At 41.3% G+C, this 20,206-nt stretch overlaps 1 protein-coding gene across 1 annotated transcript in view; it reads left to right on the plus strand.

Annotated features, from left to right (window-relative positions):
* Window positions 1-20,206, plus strand: part of lama2 (laminin, alpha 2) — a 111,931-nt gene that overhangs the window by 42,081 nt on the left and 49,644 nt on the right. The window contains exons 15-24 of the mRNA XM_089021559.1: window positions 145-246; window positions 2,243-2,454; window positions 3,045-3,156; window positions 3,542-3,655; window positions 4,658-4,785; window positions 7,855-7,941; window positions 12,041-12,252; window positions 15,253-15,359; window positions 16,567-16,839; window positions 18,188-18,368. Coding sequence (XP_088877685.1) covers window positions 145-246; window positions 2,243-2,454; window positions 3,045-3,156; window positions 3,542-3,655; window positions 4,658-4,785; window positions 7,855-7,941; window positions 12,041-12,252; window positions 15,253-15,359; window positions 16,567-16,839; window positions 18,188-18,368 — 1,528 coding nt within the window. The remainder of the gene's footprint in view (window positions 1-144; window positions 247-2,242; window positions 2,455-3,044; window positions 3,157-3,541; window positions 3,656-4,657; window positions 4,786-7,854; window positions 7,942-12,040; window positions 12,253-15,252; window positions 15,360-16,566; window positions 16,840-18,187; window positions 18,369-20,206) is intronic.

Genomic DNA, 20,206 nt, shown 5'->3' on the forward strand with positions numbered 1-20,206 from the left:
TTGGGAGTCCGACGGCAAGAGTGATGTTTCAGCAAGAGTGATTGTGCTGAATAGAAACAGGAGTGGAGCGGGGGTCTGATTTTTGTCTTATAATATAAAAACTGTCAGCGGCTTTACATTTTGTGTGTGTGTTTTTTTTGTCAGCTACCCGCCTATGGAGGGACCATGGTCTACACTGTGTCTTACACAATTGATCAGCAGGAACAGAATATTAGAGTTACTTCAGAACCAGACCTAATCATGGAGGTAAGTCTTCTATCACATGTTGGCACCTACATTTGATTAAATAAAGGCTTGATCAACTTAACCAACTCACTTTTAGCTTTGGCCGATTAAAAAGGCACACATGACGCATAGCATTAAATACAGACAGTGTGTGATAGCCTTATGGCACTATTGGAAAAAAAACTACATAAATAAAATAAGCACCCCCGAATGTCACTGTCATCCGCCGGCGCGGATATGATGAGTAGCAGCGATAATCATCGCACAACAGTTGACATAACTTGAATCAAACCTTGCGTGCATTTTCCGCATTCGACTCAAAATAATGACACAAGTGCAAATTGTTTGATTAAACCACTTCAAAGTGAATACTAAATAAAACCATCGAATTGAGGCAAATGAAATAAAGACGGATGGTTTTGTAAAATAAAAGGCGCTGAATAGCTAATTTAATTAGAATGAATGAAGACTAATTGGATGATTAATGATGGAAGGGTAAGGCAGAGGTATAGAAAAAGAGAATGAAGGATGTACAATCAGCTAATGTTATTTAAAGACACGTCAGTGAGAGTGACAGACTAGGAGGGGGAGCAGAAAAGGAGAAAGACAAGTGTCGGCCTTGTTGTCAACAAAAAGCTGCTCGCAACGATGACAATAACGAACCACCTACACGCTGTCAAGCTGCTAGCAGTCTCTCTCCCTCTCTGCTGTCGGTCTCACCGGAATCATCCCTTGCGACACGCGTGATTTATCTGACAGCCACCAGCGAGGATGCAAACGTGTGAATTGGATGCATTTCCAATGGATGAATGAACTTTCAGTTTGCATCTGTTCTATTCTACATCTTTTTGGTCGATCCGCTTCATAGGGCCACCTCTCTTGTTCAAGTTTGAAGGCACAAGCTAACATTCACCGTGCATCCATCCATCTTCTGCCGCTTATCCGGGGTCAGGTCGCAGTGGCAGCAGTTTCAGTAGGAAAGTCCAGACTTCCCTCTCCCTAGCCACTTCTTCCAGCTCTTCCTGGTAGATCCTGAGGCGTTCCCAAGCCAGCTGAATGACAGTCTCTCCAGCCTGTCCTGGGTCGTCCCCAGGGTCTTCTGCCAGTGGGGCAAGCCCGGAACACCTTACCAGCGAGGCGTCCAGGAGCCAGCCTAATCAGATGCCCGGACCACCTCATCTGGCTCAATGTGGATGAGAAGCAGCTTGACTCTGCGGCTCTCCCGGACGACCAAGCTTCTCACCTTATCTCTAAGGGAGAGTCCGGACAACCTACGCAGAAAGCTCATTTCGGCCCCTTGTATCCGGGATCTCATTCTTTCTGTCACGACCCATAGCTCGTGACCATAGATGACGGTTAGGACGTAGATCGACCGGTAAATTGAGAGCTTTGCCTTTTGGCTCAGCTCCGACAGATCGGTACGAAGTCCGCATCACAGCAGATGCCGCACCGATACGCCTGTCGATCTCTCTCTCCCTCAAACTCCCAGATACTTAAACTCCTCCACTTGGGATACTCCACCCTTTTCCAACTGAGAACCATTGTCCAAGATTTGTAGGTGCTGATTCCCATCCCAACTGCTTCACATTTGGCTGCAAAACTCTCCAGTGAGAGTTGGAAAGCCCCGCTTGGAGGCCACATCAGTACCACATCATCTGCACAAAGCAGATGCTATACTGAGCTCACCAAAACGGAGCCTTTCAACGCTTGGGCTACGCCTAGAAATTCTTTCCATGAAGGTTATGAACAGAATCAATAACAAATTGTAACCGATTGTCACCGTGCATCCCTAAATCAAATAATAGTACATGAACCATTGCCTTGTGGCTTTTCAGCATTAGCCTGCGTTGCTAAATAATTCAGTACCTCAGTCGACCGTGACACAAACAAAAGTATCATATTTCCTGAAGTAGTGGCCATCTCTCAAATCTCTCTCTCTTTCTCTCGGTTGTTATTTAATGGATTACTGGCAAAAATAACTCATGAGCATTAAATGATCCTTTTCTCTCTCTGATAGGGCAGTGGAATCAAAATTATGGACAGGCGGTACGGACGACCCGTTTATCCGTCCTCGCCAAGCATCAATAGCATCACTCTCCTTCCTGAAAACTTCCTGATTTCCGACACAGCTCAGCCAGTCAGTCGTCGGGAATTCATGACCGTTTTGGCAAACATGACCAGATTGATGGTCAGAGCCTCTTACAGTACTGAGCCCAGCGCTGTGTACAGGTACAGGAACGTCTTGAGTCAACGGATCTCTAACGATCTACAATGACAATCCATGCAATTAACTCATTCAGTGCCAGACGTGCAAAAATGTGTCCATTCCTGTGCCGGGTTTTTTGTCACTTTCACTCAAATTCCACAACCTACATAATATTTACTTTTAGGACTGCATAAACATTCAATGCAGCGTAAGAAACCTTAGACTCTCTTCTTTCATCAAAAAAAATGTTAATTCCCAAATTATATGCATCTGGAGTTATATAAGCTTGAAATGAGGGCAGCTGTCCAAAATACAATGCAATACATACATTTTGGTTTATATAGTGCTTAAACAAGAGCTGAAGATGTAACAAATCGCTAACATGGAAAAGAAGGAAATGCTGCCCCCTCATGGAAGGGAAAACACATCGCCAGAGGTCTGGCCAGCGCTTTATCGGCACCCCTACAAGAAAAAACAAAAGCTAAACAAATTAAGAAATGGCGATCTACGTCATATTTTTAATTCCCGAATAAATTCTGCAATGGCATAGAATGAGTTACTTGAAACGGACGACGGTTTCAAAAGTTATCACATGCTTTGTGTGTTTCTTTAGACTGCACTTATTCTCCATGCAAGTCAGTCATCCCTTTGCCCAAGGAGGGAGGAAAGCATCGGCTGTTGAAATGTGCTCTTGTCCACCCGGATATGCCGGAACATCATGCGAGGTAAACACATTAAATGTCTGCTGGATTTGGTGCGCATGGATCGGTAGCAGGGTGCATAGGGTCTAGTAGGATTTTCCGGGCTCTTGATTCTTGCAGTGTGCAAGTCCCCGAGAGTGGTTAGGGTTGTGCCAATGATTTTTTTTTCCGCCGTCTTAACTGTCTGTTGAAATTGGATTTTGTCCCATCTTGTGGCCACCCGAACCAAACCGTGATTAAAGAAGTAACATATTTTACTCCTGGGGTGAATTGGACTACAGGAATATTTGTCTCCAGAAAACGATACAGTGGTAAATGAATTTGTTGACCCAGTTTTTATGTCAGGCACTTTGTATTGAATATCGAGAAAATAATCACATCTCATTTTCGCCCTGAACGGGTGTTTTAGGCTTGTGTTGCTGGATTCCGAAGAGTGGACGGAAACCTGTACAACGGTGTCTGCGAAGTGTGTCATTGTCACGGCCATGCCACACAATGCCACCAAATCACAGGGTACTGCCTGGTAAGTTTAATGTCAGCTCCCCCCAAAAAAAAAAAAAAAAAAACTATTTAAAAAAGCACCGCAAACCATACTGTGAACCGCCGAGAACGAACATGATGCCAGATTGGTGGGTTGTTTCTTTTTTTACTCACTCAAACATCCCCTCGAACACAACGTGAGACAGCTTGACAGTCAATCACTCACAGACACATACGCACACATTTCCATATTTATTCACAGTGATTGGCAGACCGATCGAGGCCTAAGGCAGAGTGGCTGAATATTCCTCTTGCTCGGCGGGTTAACGCAGCGTGTGCTTGTGTCAGCAGCGAGGAGATATTTGATTTAAACAGGAACTGCATTGGAGCACATATACAGTACATATTAGCACACACACACACACACACCTCTCTGCACTGTAGCTACTTGAAAAGGATGACATTAAGCGAATTGTGTTTTAATGTTTTCTTCATCTATATTAAAATGCATCATTTCTCACCATTAACGCGCGATGACACCGTTTTCTAAATTGAATCACCGCCGTGTTTGACTTTCACTAATACTCCCATTTGCTGCTTGATTATGAAGCGCATTGGTTACAAAATCCTGGCTCATTTCCTTGAGCCCAGAGCGCTTTGTAACTATGGTAACAAAATAAAATCTGATGCTCGTCTTGCACCTCATCATTAGCCTCCAATTCCTCGGGTTTGTTTCTCTTTTTGTAATCATAATCTGCAATAGTGTCTTGAAGAACTGTCTGTGTAAGGCCCCAACCTTAGAGCAGGGACCTATCATAGCAGAGGTCTGGCACTGCCACCTCTGGACAGTAGGGATATATATAGGGCCAGAGCTACCAGCAAAATTTTAGTTCTCTGACGAAGCCTCTTAGATGAGAAGCGAAACGTCCGAGACCTTCAAAGAAGTACAGATGACGGCTGAAGAAACCTATTGATCAATGTCTTGAAGAAAATCTTTCGCCATCTGGGACTCACTGAAAAAAAAAATCTGGTATTTTTACTCCAGGACTGTTCCCACCACACCACAGGCCCCCATTGTGAGTCCTGCCAACCTGGTTACTACGGCAATGCCACTCACGGGTCAGATACAGATTGTCAACCGTGCGCCTGCCCTCTCAACGTGCCAAGTAATAAGTAAGTTATCTCAGCACTGAATCCAATTCAAAAAATTGTCCTAAAATGACTCATTCTCTCGCTGGTGACCTTTGGGTCCCGTGGCACTCAATTGCCTCTTTGCCCTCTCCATCTTTATCATCTTCTCCACCCTTATTTTTATTTTTTTTAACGCCATCACAGATAAAAAAAACAGCCACTGTCTGGCAGTAGAGATTAGAGCAGTTGGCGTAAATGTCATCAATGTTTGGTAGAATCACTGTGAGAGGCACCCAAAATCCAAGGCAGCTGGTGTCTCCATCCCCTGATAGCAAGTTTAAACCTTTCGCCGCATTGCCTCTCCGCCGATCGGCGAAAATACGGCTGTCTTGCTGAAGGAACCATATTACTTAATATATTAATAATAATAAATGTTGGCATGTGCAGTGAGCATTTTGATCTGCTTCAAATGTGTTCACAATTTTTTTTTTTTATATTTTTATGATTATAAAAACTTATTGTTTGGATTTTTATTTTGACGTCACTTCACCACAGCACCTTTGTGTATTCCTTCCCATGGGGCGGAGTCTAAATACTCTACCCTGCTGACAGTGATTGATTGCAATCTCTGCACCTTAGTGACTCCGCCCACTACTTAACCCAGGAAGGAGAACCTGTGGACAGAAGGAGCACATTGCAAACAGTCAAAGGACACAGTGCATGATACAGACTTTGATTTTTACTTCCCCTCTTGTACAAGTTTAGTTCTTCCCAATTGAGTTTTTAACGTTATCAATCACGTAAATGGTAGAACAACAACCTGGTATTTAATCAAGGGTGAGTGGAATTTGTAGATCCAGATCAAATTCATTTGATCAATTCTTTTCTACGCATTTATGGTGATGTATCCTTTTTTTATTGCTGTCGTGCATGGTATTAATTACAGACTGCAATTCAAAAGCTGTTTTGTTCTGTATGACCGTATAAAACATCTCATTTCTCATGATCCCCTTGAACCATTTGCTTCAAGAGAATAAAATATGTCAATATAGTCAAGAGTGAGCAAAGGCTTAACTTTAAGGAAGAGAAAACTTCTCGAGTCATGATTTTGAACACTTACTGTAGTCTTTTTGAAATTAGTTTCCTCCAAAACTATCAACTACAACTACACCATCCATCAAATTATATCATATTATTGGTTTTAGAAAATAAAATATAATATAACGGAGGCTCAGAGAGGATTGAGCCTTTTACCGTTGCTGGGCCCTCTCTCTAGAATGACCTGCCACTGAACATTCGGCAAGGCCCCTCGCTGACCATCTTTAAAACCCGCCTCAAAACTCACTTGTACGTCCTCTTTGGCATTTGACTCCACATGATTCAGATATGATCTTAGTTTTACTCCCTGGTGCTTTCTACTATCTTTGTGACTGCTTTATTTCCTGTGTATGATAATTGTCCATGCTAAGCACTATGTTACAGCTTCAACTGTTGTCAAACCGCTATATGGTGCAATATGCATTGTATTGTATGAGAACCGAAGTCAAAGTTTGGCAACATATTTGACAGTGGATGCTTGTATGTTATCCCATTTGTTTGCCACTCACTGGTCGTCCATTTTCAGTCGACAAAAAAAAAAAAAAATGCAAAAATGTTAAGGGATAGCCAGAAGTGCAGTATCAAAACTCATGCATGTAAAAGCATGTTCTCTTCTCTCTTGAACTGTTGTCCACTGTAAAGTCTTACAGACTACGCACGGGGGAGTTGGTGACTTAGAAAACTCCAGTACACTCCAATTCACACAAACAGCAGCTGAGAATTTTCATGATGCAGCGGCGATGAACCTTTTTCAAACTGCCTTTCCCATGCTAGGGGGCGTCACATCTCACTTTCGGCCTACGCGGTTTCCCCCGTTTTCCCATTAACCACCCCTGTGATAATATTAGCCTGGAGTTGTCAGGCCTGCGGCCAACTTCAAAACTCGCCCTCTACTCCTTTGGTTTCGATCCACCAAAACCTGTCAATCAAACAGGCAGTCAACCAGACAGACAGTTCCACCCTGCAAGAGTGTCAAATGTTTCATAAATGCCTTTTGGGGGGGAAAGGGGGGTTATTTAAAGAGAATCAATCCAAAATTAGTTTAGCATTCGGTGTGGTTGCTTTTTATTCACACTTGGGCTCAATTAACGACATCCCAAGATGTATTCTGTCAGTTATTGATATCTCACAGCATCTACTCTCATTTACTTGTGCACTTAATTAAATAAAAACATTAATTCATTTATATTTTTTGTACACATTTCACTTTCAAGATGTTCCTCTGTAATCGGAGTCATCTCTGATGCCGTGTTTTCGCTTGATGAGATTCTGTCATGTTTATTTTTAATTACTTCATCCATCACAGCTGAGATCAGGATGATATGGCTTTTAATTTGCATACTTTGCAAAAAAATGACACTATATGCATCATACAAGACCTTGCAATGACGATGAAATACATTTTTCTCTGGAGCCTCTCCCACAATTAAATTTACATTATTTATTTTAATTTATGTACAATGTATATTCAGTGTCTGAAATAACATCTGCCCGGATGACCGGGCAGATATATATATATATATATATATATATATACACACTTGTTACTTTTTTTTCTTTTAACATGAATTTTGACATTACTTTCTCCAGTTATTGAATGAGATTAGTTAATGAATGAGCATTTAAACATTTGACAAATGCCATCTATTTCTTCTGCTGACCAGTTAAGCTCACAGAGTCAGCTAATGACCCAGTCTGAGCTCGGAACCTGAGCCGGCAAAACTATCTATAGTTTATGGAAGTGGGTGGGTTACTCAGTCTCGATCGACCTCACTCACTCAGCCTTCATTTGGGGTTCACTTGACGAGCAAGAGTGTATGTAAAAACGCGAGTGCACAACTTTTGAATGTGAGAACGAGTGAAAGTATATACAGGGAGACAAACAATGGCCCTCACCCATCTCTGTCCTCTTTTCCTCATCGTCATTCTCGTCGCCGCTCTCTCCGCTGTGGGGCAACGGAACGGAATCAACAATCAACAACTTCAACAAAAACATTGGCCACCCGGCAACAGTTTCAGCCCAACTTGCCACCTTGCTGAGGGAGGAGACCTGCTGTGTGACCAGTGTCAGCCTGGATACACCGGACCAAGATGTGACAGGTGACACACACACAGCTGTAGTTGCACTTGCTCAACTAAATTAATACAGTATAACTATTCACCACTGTTGGAGGAGGGTCATGGGGGGCTCAAAAAGCTGAACTCATTCACTGCCATTCGGTTTAGTTTTTCATGCTTGGGTGCCGATAAAGCGCTGGCCAGACCTCTGACAATGTTTTTTCTTTTCCACAAGGGGACAGCATTTCCCTTTTTTTCATGTTAGCGCTTTGTTCCAGCTTCAGCTGTTGTTAAAGCGCAATATAAACCAATATGTATTTATTGCATTGTATTTTGGACAGCTCATATAACTCCAGACCATATAATTTAGGAATTAACTCTTTTCTTCTGATGAAAGAAGAGAGTTTCTAACGCTGTGTTGAATCCTTATGTACTCCTAAAACTCAATATTCTGTGGGTCCTGGAATTCAAGTGACAATGACAAAAACCCTGGCACTCGAGTGGACACATTTTGTCTGGCAGTGAATGAGTTAATTATGACCTCACATCACAGCATGTGAAGGTTTGCGCTGTGATTCAATAAGAAGGACTGCTTCTATTCATTGTTTTTTTCTTTGTTTATTTCCTCCAATCCGCCGGCAGTCAATCAATGACAAAAATCCCCACTCATCCGATAATAGCCCGTCAGGTCTTTCTCTGTCTGGCTTCTTAAGCTGCCCACCCTTTGAAGCAGACTTTCTTCTTAATGGACAGTTTCTTTAAGCCTTCCTGACAGCACTCTGTCAGCTTTATTGTATAAAACCCTCATTTGCCAAACATCCTGAAACACATTGTGAAGGTTGAGCCAATAGCGGTGATTGGTCTTTGGTCGGCGATTTAGCTTTTTTTCACGCATATGAATATTCCTAGATGATATAATTTTTTTGTTTCTGACCATATATGAATACACACAAGTGCGCCGATGGCTTTGTGTACTTGTCTCACGGATTACATGTCTGACATTTAGAAGCATCCACTACAGTTCTATTATAAGTCTGTCTCGTTGTGGATACTCGTCTGCATGCTCTGATGTGGCTGGATGACACATGGGGAGTAAATATAGACTAACCCCCAAAGGCATGATGGATTGAATTTGCCAGAGGGGACAACACTTAAATGTTGAAGTCTTCAAGTTGTACTAGTTAGCAGGTCCGCCTCGCGAAGGGTGCTGGGTTTGATTTCTGCGCCGTTTTCCTGTGTGGAGACCTCCCTGCACCTGTGTGGGTTTTCTTGCTGGCCGTCATAGTCCGCATGCTCGGCCTCCGCTGTCAACAGCAGAAATTCCTTTTATAAACGGCATCAACCTCAGGGGTGAGGCAAAGACTTGCTGTCATTCCAGACTTTTAATGACAGATGGGCGCCGTCGCTATTGCAGAATCCAACATTGACAAATATGGACTCATCCCATAAATGATATGAGTGTGAAAAGTTTGATCTATTTGGTACATGGATTGTACAGTATAATGAAACCTCATGTGCAAAAAAAAAAATCTGTTGTCTGTCTGCTATTAATCCATTCACTGCCAGACGGGCAGAAAATGTGCCCACTCCAGCGCCAAGGTTTTAGTCATTGTCACTTGAATCCCAGAGAATATTAAGTTTTAGGACTACATAACCATTCAATACAGCGTTAAAAACTTTAGACTATCTTCTTTCACCACAGAAAATTAGTTAACTCCTAAGTTATATGGGTCTGGAGTTATCTCAGCTTCAAATGAGGGTGGCTGTCCAAAATACAATGCAATACATACATATCGGTTAATATAGCGCTTTAACAACAGCTGGAACAAAGCGCTAACATAGAAAAGAAAAAAAAAAACATTGCCAAAGGCCACGGCCAACGCTTTTTCGGCACCCAAGCATGAAAAAACAAAACCCAAAAAATTCGGGAATGGTGCTCTCTCATACTTTCAATTACCGAATAAATTTGTGAATGGCAGTAAATGAGTTCAAATACAAAGATGCGATAAAATTGTTCCATCTGAGCCATAACAAAAGACCTGCTGCTCCTTCAGCCAGAGACTATTACACCCGCGCTGCAAGAAGGAGAGGTACCGCCGCTCGTTCCTGCCGACTGCTGTCAGGATTCTCAATGATCACGTGAAAAAAAAAAAAAATGGACACTTGTAAATATGGGTTGATGCAATATATCAATATGCCTTTCTTGATACTTGCACTATGTATTAAGTTTTTTTTGAAACAGTTTTGCACATTTACATTTGCACCGTATACAGTTGACATATTTTGTTATGCTTAGAATATCATGTTTTCTATCCCCCCACCCCACACCCTTTCAAATTGCTGATGTGGACTGCAAATTTCCCCATTGTGGGACGAATAAAGGATTTCTGATTCTGATACATAATGCAGCATAGTTCAATAAAAACCAGTTAGCTTCAATTAAAAAAAAAACAAACAAAAACCTAACCACTAATGCTCCACATTACCTCTTCCAAGCCGAGCCGTGACGATACTTTAATTATAATTAGAATTGTGATTATTTAATTTGTGCTTGCGCTGTACACCTTTTGTATAATTCAATGCTCATTCGCCTCAAAAAATAGGACATTTAATCAATAGGAAAAAAAGTATGCACTTGCTCAGGCGCGATCGAAAGAAGCTTTTAGCAGGGAATGTTGTCATATATAGTTTTTGCTAAATGAATTCACTGACAGATAAATTGGCCGAAAAAATATGTCCCTGTTAACTTGTTCCGAGACATTACGATTTAATTCACCGTAAAAGTCAGAATGCAAATTTTTGGGGTGGCCGACTTGATTGGACAAGTTGAAAGAAAAACTTCTTTCAAAGGTCATCGATTGAGGTGGTGCTATTTATCACTTTGCAATTGCAAAGCGCCAGCCAATGCGTATGTGGAACTGTCGCGGCTTGGAATTGAAGCGGATTTACGTGGAACTGGGGATGTGATACAATCTCTTTTCGTCAATGGATGCTACAGATTCATGTTTGCTTTCAATATTTGGCTTGTAGCAGATGTACACATTCCACCATCACATCTCTGATCCACTGGTGAAAAGGATGCTTTGATGCTCTCCTCTTTCATCTAGAACTGCTTCATGCAACAAAGAGGGTGCAGAACGTGCTTACGATTGAATGACTCTTTGTCTTTTGTGTAATGTCAGATTATTTATTTTGTTCTAGTTTTTTGTTGATTTGACTTCGATGGTCCCGCGAAAGTAGCTGCCTTTACTGCAGCTCCTGTATTTTTTTTTTTTCTACTTCTTCCTTTCCTTTCCTCTTATGTTAATCACTTGTGAACTGAACATTCCTCCACTGCAAGACGAATAAAGGCTAAAGGCTAATCCAGTTCGTTTTAAGACATTTTTAAACACCAGGCATTCGAAAGGAAATGCTGTACTAATTTGTGATTTGATTTGAAGTTTATGCCTTTTACAAAACCGTAAAAAAATGTATTCATTAATTTCGGAACCCTTCAATACAGTGTCACTTCTCCAGAGCTTCTTTGAAAAAGAAATTTGACCTTCAAAAAGAAAATATGATGGAAGGAAACACAGTCATGAATGTGTTTTCATATTTTCCCTGTGAACGTTTATCTCGCAGACACCTATACACACACACTCGCACACGCTAAAAACACCCAGACACACACACACACACACACACACAGTCAAAAGCTAATAAACCACCTGTATTGAGTCCCATAGAGGGTCAGCGGTAATAATGGCTGGCTCATCTTGACTCTTTCTCACTCGTTGTCCTTTTCCACTCCTTCCTCTCTAAACTCAATTCTCTCTGTAATCTGAAGAGTCTTCTCTTCCCCTCTTGTCCCCCTCCACTCGTCTTATGCACCTCAGCCGGATCTATATCGTCCATCCGTCCTTATTTCATCTCAATCCATTTTTTTGTTTGTTTTGGTTTCCTCCCCTCTGCTCATGCCATGAGGCAGCACTCCAAGTCTTAATGTTTGGATTGTCTTTAATTAAGAAGAAACAAATAAGAGCATGCCAGACCAGAAATGATTGGAACAATATAACAATTGACACTGGTGAGACCTCGTAGTCATTGCATACAATTCATTCATTTAATAACCCCAATGTTCCGTCATTATGCTTCCTCCCAGTTGCTCCAACGGGTATTACGGACAACCCACCGTCCCAGGAGGTTCCTGCCAGCCCTGCGATTGCCACGGTAACTTGGACCTGTCGACACCCGGCAGCTGCGATCCAATCACGGGCCAGTGTATGCATTGTCGACATGGTTACGGCGGCGTGGCCTGCGACAGCTGCGATGAAGGATTCTTTGGAGACGCCATCGAGGCGAAAAACTGCCAGCGTAAGTTAAGATTTTTTTTTTCAATTTGGTTTTCTACAGTGATTCCAAAATATAGGACATCTGATGAACACAGCGTGCGGATATGCGAAAATCTGTAGTGCGTGATGTAATCGCCACAAGGATGATAGAACTGATTGCTTTTGAAGGAGCGGCGTGCATGGATATGCGCCAAAATAGATGTTTTTCAGCGAATAATTGTATTTTAATGAAAAATGTTGAGAAACCTGACTCTCTTTGTTCATAAGAGAAAAAAGTTAATTCCTAAATTATATGGGTCTGGATTTATGGGGGCGGCCATACAAAATACAATACAATACATTGGATTGGATTAGCCTTGAATAGTCTAGCAGTGGAGAAATTTACATTTCACAGCAGCAAAGTTATGGAAAGAAGATGAAAGAAAGGGAAGAAGTAGAAAAACAAAATGCGTATTGATTTATATAGCGCATGAACAACAACTTAAGTTGTAACAAAGCGCTAACATGGACCAAAGGCTAATGCTGCCCCCTCGTGGAAGGGAAAAACATTGCCAAAGGTCTGACCATCGCTTTATCAACAACCCGCAAGAAAAATCAAAACCCGAAGCAAATTTCAATGGAATTTTGAATGGCGCTTCGCGTCACGCTTTTAAATTCCCGAATAAATTCGGGAATTGCAGTTAATGAGTTAATCTGAATCCAGAACCCATCTGGAATGTGTTTTTCTGTTGCTGCTCGCGTGGCTTTTCTTTGCTCGTCCGTCTAACGACGAGCATGTGTGATGTCAGAGCGGACTCACTGGCAGCCAGATGTGTTCAAGAGCGAGAAAGTCTACCTCTATACGAAAGAGATAGAGATGGCGCTCGTCTGTGCGTTTTGACCCGATCGGCAGGCTCTCCAACCGGCAGACAGATCAAGAACAAACGCGGCTCGATGGCCCGACGTTGACTATTAATGTATGTTTGATAGTTCATTGTTCTGTAGCTGTTTTCCCTCCGAGCTAGCTAAATGGTTATCGATTAATCGGCCTGATCGATGGCCCTGCTCGGCTGACGATTGGCCATTCGCGTCTGAGAGATGGAGGGGTTGTTATTGATCGCGTACAAATGACAAAAGACTAGCAGGAATTATTAAAAGACAATAACTCTTTTTCTGACTCTCTATCGCTTCAAGTCTTAATGAACTTTATTGAGTGGCGTCGCAGAGTTTGGGTCAAGTCCATTTGTGTTCCATTAGACTGTAAAAATACCACTTTTTATGTTTGCTTTGAGGTCAGCTTTCACATCTGTGGCTATTTCTGCTGTAAACATCCCCCCTGGCCGACATTAATGCATGGTTTCATTCATTTTATTTTTGTCAAAGGGGGTCTAGCAACAGAATGATGTGTCTAAGCGTTCAAAAACATAATGAGCGGAACTATTTTTCGCTGCAGGACAGGTTTCTGGATATTGGCGAGATTATATGTGAACTGTACCATTTCTCTTGTTGCATCTCAGGAAACGATTGGCGACATAGTAATTCAATAACGTAATGAAGTTTCCGTCATTTGACTTAATGTAGGTTCCGTTGATGCTTTATAGATCAATAAAACCTTTAGGATGATTTTGAATACACACTATTGCCCTAGCAGTCTGAGTCTAATTTATGGCAGAATGTCGATGCCGTCATCGGTACTTCTTTGACAGTGTCAGACGTTTCGCTCCTCATCCGAAGAGCTTCGTCAGTGAACAAAAGTTGTGCTGGTAACTCTGGCCCTTTATATATCCCTAATGGACAGAGGTGGCGGTGCCAGACATCTGTTCTGATAGGTCCCTGGTCTAAGGTTGGGGGAGCAGTGGACTACTCCCTGAAGCTAATCTGATTACTGATTTTGTTAGGTCTGATTATCTCTAATGTTCTATGCCTGGCTCTGATTGCCCCATTAGTTCTGGTATTACCTGAGATCATGGACTTATTAGAGCAGTGGTCTGGCACCGCCACCTCTGTCCATTAGGGATATACAGTATACTGTATATAGGGCGAGTTACCAGCACAACTTTATTTCGCTGACGAAGCTCTTTGGATGAGGAGAGAAAAATCTGACACCTTCAAAGAAATACAAATGACGGCTAAAGAAACTTTTTCATTGATGGACCACTCCTGTACGACTGAGAGCCTACACAGGCTTATGGCAGAATGCTTTATTTTTTTTTTTTTTTTTTTTTATCAACTATGTGAAATTGCAAATATTCAAGGTTCTATTTTCTTAAACAGGCACATGTGATGAACTGATTGACTGCTTCTGAACACGCTAACAAACAACACCCCCCAAAAGTCCACATTTCAGGCCGCAACAAGGCTCGCATTGTGGCGACTGACAGAATGGTAGTCCAGATGGTCTCCCCAAAGGGTGAAACCAGAGGGGCGAGAGAATGTTTGAGCGAGCGTGTGCGAAACAGTTTTTAAATGTGTGTGTACACTTGTATGCATCATTATTCATTCATTTGCATGTTTGGATGGATGGCGGCCTGCGTCGACTGTTAATAGGTACGCGCTTGTCTGCTTTTTGTATTTGTGTGTGAAGCCCGAATGTCTTGTTCTGTATGTTAGTGTCTGCGTGTGTGGACATCTGCTGGAACCTTTTTTTTTCTCCTTCACTTTCTCAGCCCACACTCGAGTTTGTCCTTCTGTCTGCTTCGCATCTAACAGGAGCTGAGCGCGTACATGTTAGGCAAGCTTGTCTTCTCTTTAGATTGATTTTTTTTGTCAGTGTATGTTATCCTCTGACAAACCACATTTGCCAGATGGGAGTTCTGCCTTTTAATAGCTCTTCTAAGAGGCTGACTGGCATGTACTCTTTGTATCATTTTGCTCAAATAAAGAAACTTGGCTTTCAAGACTTTATTTGGAAAGAGAAGAGCACCGCCAGGAAGTGGATGTCAACAGCTCGTCCTGAAAATGACCTTCAAGCACTTTAACGTAGCGCGAACTCTTAAAATCCGCATAATTGCTGCAAAATGTGACTCCTTTTCTCCTGTTGCAGCCTGTCAGTGCTATATTAATGGCTCCGTCTCGGAGGTCTGCAATAAGAAAAGCGGGCGGTGCCAATGCAGGGAAAACGTGGTTGGACGCCAGTGTGACAACTGTGTGGTAAGTGTTTTGACACGCACTGAGCTTGCAACGTATCACCATGACATCATTTAGATTTTGACGATGATGATTGTGATTACTTCACTTTTTTATTTTTCATTGTTTCCTCAATATTGCAGGTTAAGTGCAAGACAAATTTGACTGAGTTACAAAGTCTATTTTGATTTTTTGCCAAGCGCTGATTATATTTTGGAGCAAGTGCAAGCTTGAGATAAGGCACTGAAAAACGACGCGCCATATTGTGGATGATTTTTTTTTTAATTGAGCGTTGGACAATGGAAAAAAATACAAAATGAAAACATGCTAGCAGCGACGGTAAGGCAAAGCGTAGCTCCTGACGCATAAAGACGAATTGGACCACATCCCTATTTAACTCATTCACTGCCAGACGATGTGCAAATGTAATGTGTCCACTTAAGCGCCAGGGTTTTTGTCAGTTTCACTCAAATTGCAGGACTCACAGAATATTGAGTTTTAGGACTACTTAAATGTTCATTTCAACGTAAGAAACCTTAGACTCTCTTCTTCCATCAGAAAAAAAGAGTTAATTTCTATGTTATATGGCTCTGGAGTTATCTGCGCATGAAATGGGGGCAGCCGTCCAAAATACAATATAATACATACATATTGAGTTATTTAGCGCTTTAACAACAATTGAAGTCAAAGTCAAAGTCAGCTTTATTGTCAAATATGCTAATATGCATGACATACAGCACAGATGAAATTACTGTCCTCTAGGACCCAGCATGCAAGGCACTTATAATGACTTTAACAAACATAATAAACATGAAAACGCAAATTTGCCGGGAGAGGGGAGCCGCTGCGTGTTCACGCACCGCCATCTTGGGAAAAAAAAAACAAAAGTTGTAACAAAGCGGGAACATGGAAAAAAAGGCAAATGCTGCCCCCTCGTGGAAGAAAAAAAACATTGCCAGAGGTCTGACATGCTCTTTATTAGCACCACCGCAACAAAAACCAAAAACCAAACAAATTCGGGAATGTTGTTCCACTTCAAGTTTTCAATTCCCGGATAAATTCAGGAATGGCAGTGAATGAGTTAATGCACATATTAATTTTACAACGTCCTTTTTGTAATTTTGATTCCAGGTTGTGTTTATAATAAGACACAATACGAGAGCCAAAGATTCTCATGGAGTCATTCGCCCTACCAATATCCCCTTTGTGATCTTTGTTGTGATTGGTCCAGCCTAATTACTGGTGGGATGCCGAGCATCACGTGTGCACGGCCTGCCGCTGCACCCACCTCGGCTCCGTCTCTCAACGCTGCGACTTTGAGGGCCGCTGCATCTGTCGCCCGGGATTCGCGGGCATGCGTTGTGACCATCGTCGGCAAGGTTATGAGAGGCGGGAGACGCGGCGCCCGGTGGAACGTGTCCCTGTGGAGGCTGTACAGCGAAGATGGCACGGCCCATCTCGCAGCGGGGGTTGTCCGAGGGGCGCATATTGGCCCAGTGCGGCGGTAACACTGCATGGGAATTGTGGTGGCATGAAGCGTGGTTGTGTCTTTTGCACAGGGGTGTGTACTGGTCTATAATAAACTGATTTTTTTTTTAGGGTAAAATAATAAATATACATTTATTTATTGATAAATAATAATACATTTAATTTATAAGCGCCTTTCAAAACTCTCAAGGTCACTTTACAGTCACAGGATTAGAGATATAGATTTATTTCTTGGCAAATAAGACATTGGTAGATGTATTTATTGATAAATAGGAGATAGATGTATTTATTGATAAATAAGAGAGATATATTTATTGCTAAATAAGAGACATATTTATTTATTGATAAATAAAGGATATAGATTTATTGATTGATAAAAAAGGGATATGGGTTCATTTCTTGATAAATAAGAGATATAGATTTTTTATTGATAAATAAGAGACAGATGTATTTATTGATAAATAAGAGATAGATAGATCAGAATCAGAATCATCTTTAATCGCTCACGAGATAGGTACATAGCGAACTAGCTCGATAGATAGATAGATTGATTGATTGATAGATTTATTGATAGATTGATCGAATGATAGATAGATTGATGGATTGATAGATTGATTTATTTATAAATAAGATATTTTGCCAATTTCCCCATTGTGGGACTATTAAAGGCTTTCTGATTCTAATTTTGATAGATAGATTTATTTATAAATAAAATAGATTAGATTAAATAGATTTATTTAAAAAAAAAGTTGATTCGATAAAATAGATTTATTTATAAAAAAGATCGGTAGATAAGATAGACATTTATTGATAAATAAAATAGATTAGATAAAATAGGTTACATAAACTAGATGGATTAGATAAAATTTAAACGGGGCCGCACAAGCCCATTACTGCAGTAATTTTCTCACTGTTGAGGTCACATGTTCACAACCGTAATGATGGTTAGATGCACAGTCCTACTTTATTTCCAAATGGGCTTATAATTTGTATCATAACACATTTTTCCCTGGTTGCAGAAGTGTTGGTTGCTGGTGTTATTTTACATGGAGCAAATGTTTAAGACCTGGTGTGTGGTCTTGAAGAGTCCTTGTTCGTTTGTGGGATTTGCATGTTTCCCTGTCTGATGACCCGAAAGTGCCCTCTTTGATTGTCTGTTGTGTTTGAGGACATGAGGGGAGTTTGTTTATGGCTGTTGATAACGGTCACTCACTGGATATAATCTGTATTTATGTACGGTCTAGACAACAGCGTTGATGCAGTGCACTGAGACTTGAGTGTGCCGTGAATTTAGCGATACTTCCAATCGTTTGCAAGGCTCGCCCGCCCCCTTTGACCTTGTCTGGTCTGATTTTTGTCTCCAGGCTCAGACGTACGGCCTCGCCACAGGTGGACAGTGTGTGCCGTGTCACTGTAACTCCTTCGGATCCAAGTCGTTTGACTGCGATGAGAACGGTCAGTGTCGCTGCCAGCCGGGAGTCTTTGGACCCAAATGTGACCGCTGCTCACGTGGATTCTTCAACTTCCAGGAAGGAGGCTGCACGCGTAAGCAAAACTTGACTGTCGGGGCAAATTTAGGCGTGGAGGAAGTGATCACTCAATACAATGAGAATTGTATCATTGTATTGTGATTTATTTTCTCGATCGACACTTTCCCCAAATTTAAAACCTTCTAATTGTATTGTTGTTTTTTTCTCATTAGCAGTGAAAAAAATATATATATCAAAAAGCTACAGTTGCTAGTGGTAATTATGATTCATAAATGAAAAAAAAGCTCAGATTTGTAAAGCATCGCCTTGACATTTCGCATTCAAATCTGCTGAATGAAAGTTTTAATTGCACGTTCACAGTTTTGACCTTGGCGCTGTGAAACTAAACCTTCGTTGTCATTTGTCCTCACAAAATGGCGTTTTAAATACCCAAGGTTGTCAGCGCTCGGTTTTATAAAAACATAATAACGAAGGCTGGCCGCTGTGTCGACGTCGCTGTGAATGTCAAAACGAATAGCTCAGCCTGTAAAAATGCTGAATGGTAAAACAGAATAAATCATGTTACCGTTTGGTCATTGAAATCGCTCATACACTTACGTTCACTTTATTCAAAGCCTTTTAGGCCCCATGTCTGTTTCTGCAAGATGTCAAAGTATGCCAAGCACAATTGACAGCCAAGAACAAGCAGCAACAAACACATCCAGCTCAGTTATGCCGTCATGGCAACATGCTAAGCTTGGGATTTATTTGCTTTGGCTCATCTTTAATGTTTTTGGGTATGAAAACCCTATTTGTGTTTCTTTAATGTCACGGCTCATTAACTGCGAGACATGTTAGAAATGAAATAGCCTCCAGGCTACCAAAATATCATCTTGGGAAGAAAATATTTAAAATGAAACTGTGATTGTTGGTCCACATGAACCAGATGCATGTATAATAAATTGCATTTCATCCAATATATTGGAATGTAATTTTATGGAAACTAATTTATCTTCTGTATAATGCATAAAGAGGCTCCAAAAATGTGAACATTTTAAAATGAGCTTCTTGGATGGCTTTCGGAAGAGCGACCCAAATTTTCTGAATTAGTGATTTGTACTCCCAAATACAAATGCAAAATTATGTTTTTTCAATTGGATTGGATTGGATTAGCCTTTATTAGTCTCACAGTGTTGAAATTTACATTTCACAGCAACAAAGTTATGAAAGGAATAGGAAAGGAAAGAAAGAAGTAGAAAAACAAAATAGAGGAGCTGGTGTAAAGGCAGCCACTCTCACGGCGCCATCTTGAAGTCAAACAACAAAAAACTAAATCACAAATAATGTGACACAACACAAAAGACACAGACAGTCATTCAATATTAAACACTTTTCTGCACCCTCTTTGTTGAATGAAGCAGTTCTAGATGAATGGGGAGGGGATCAAAGCGTCCTTTTCACCAGTGGATCAGGGACGTCATGGTGGAATGTGCACGTCTATAACAAGCTAAATGTAGAAAGCAAACTTGAAACTGTAGCATCCATTGACGAAAAGAGATTGTCTCACATCTCTTGTCCCATGTAAATCCGCTTCAATTCCAAGCCGCGGACTTTCCAACAGCATTGACTTTTCCGTTGACCAAAGCGGGGTTTTGAAAATGCTGCCATTACAGGCTCAAAAAAGCACAATTGCCCCAGAGCTGTCCAGCGATGACAGTCAAATGGCACCGACATTCCTCCCAAATCAAAAACAGTGCTGGCATATTTGTGCTGCCGCAAAGGCGCAACCATTCCGCAATCTTCTCCTTGATGAATATGTCGTGGCCAAAAATGCTGAAAAACAATCCATATTCATTCAACATGATGCGCAACAACACAAAGTGATAAAAGAAAACACAAAAACAACAAAAAAGA

Source organism: Hippocampus bargibanti, linkage group LG19 (assembly GCF_051943395.1).
Source record: "Hippocampus bargibanti isolate YZ-2025 linkage group LG19, ASM5194339v1, whole genome shotgun sequence".
NCBI lineage: Eukaryota > Metazoa > Chordata > Actinopteri > Syngnathiformes > Syngnathidae > Hippocampus > Hippocampus bargibanti.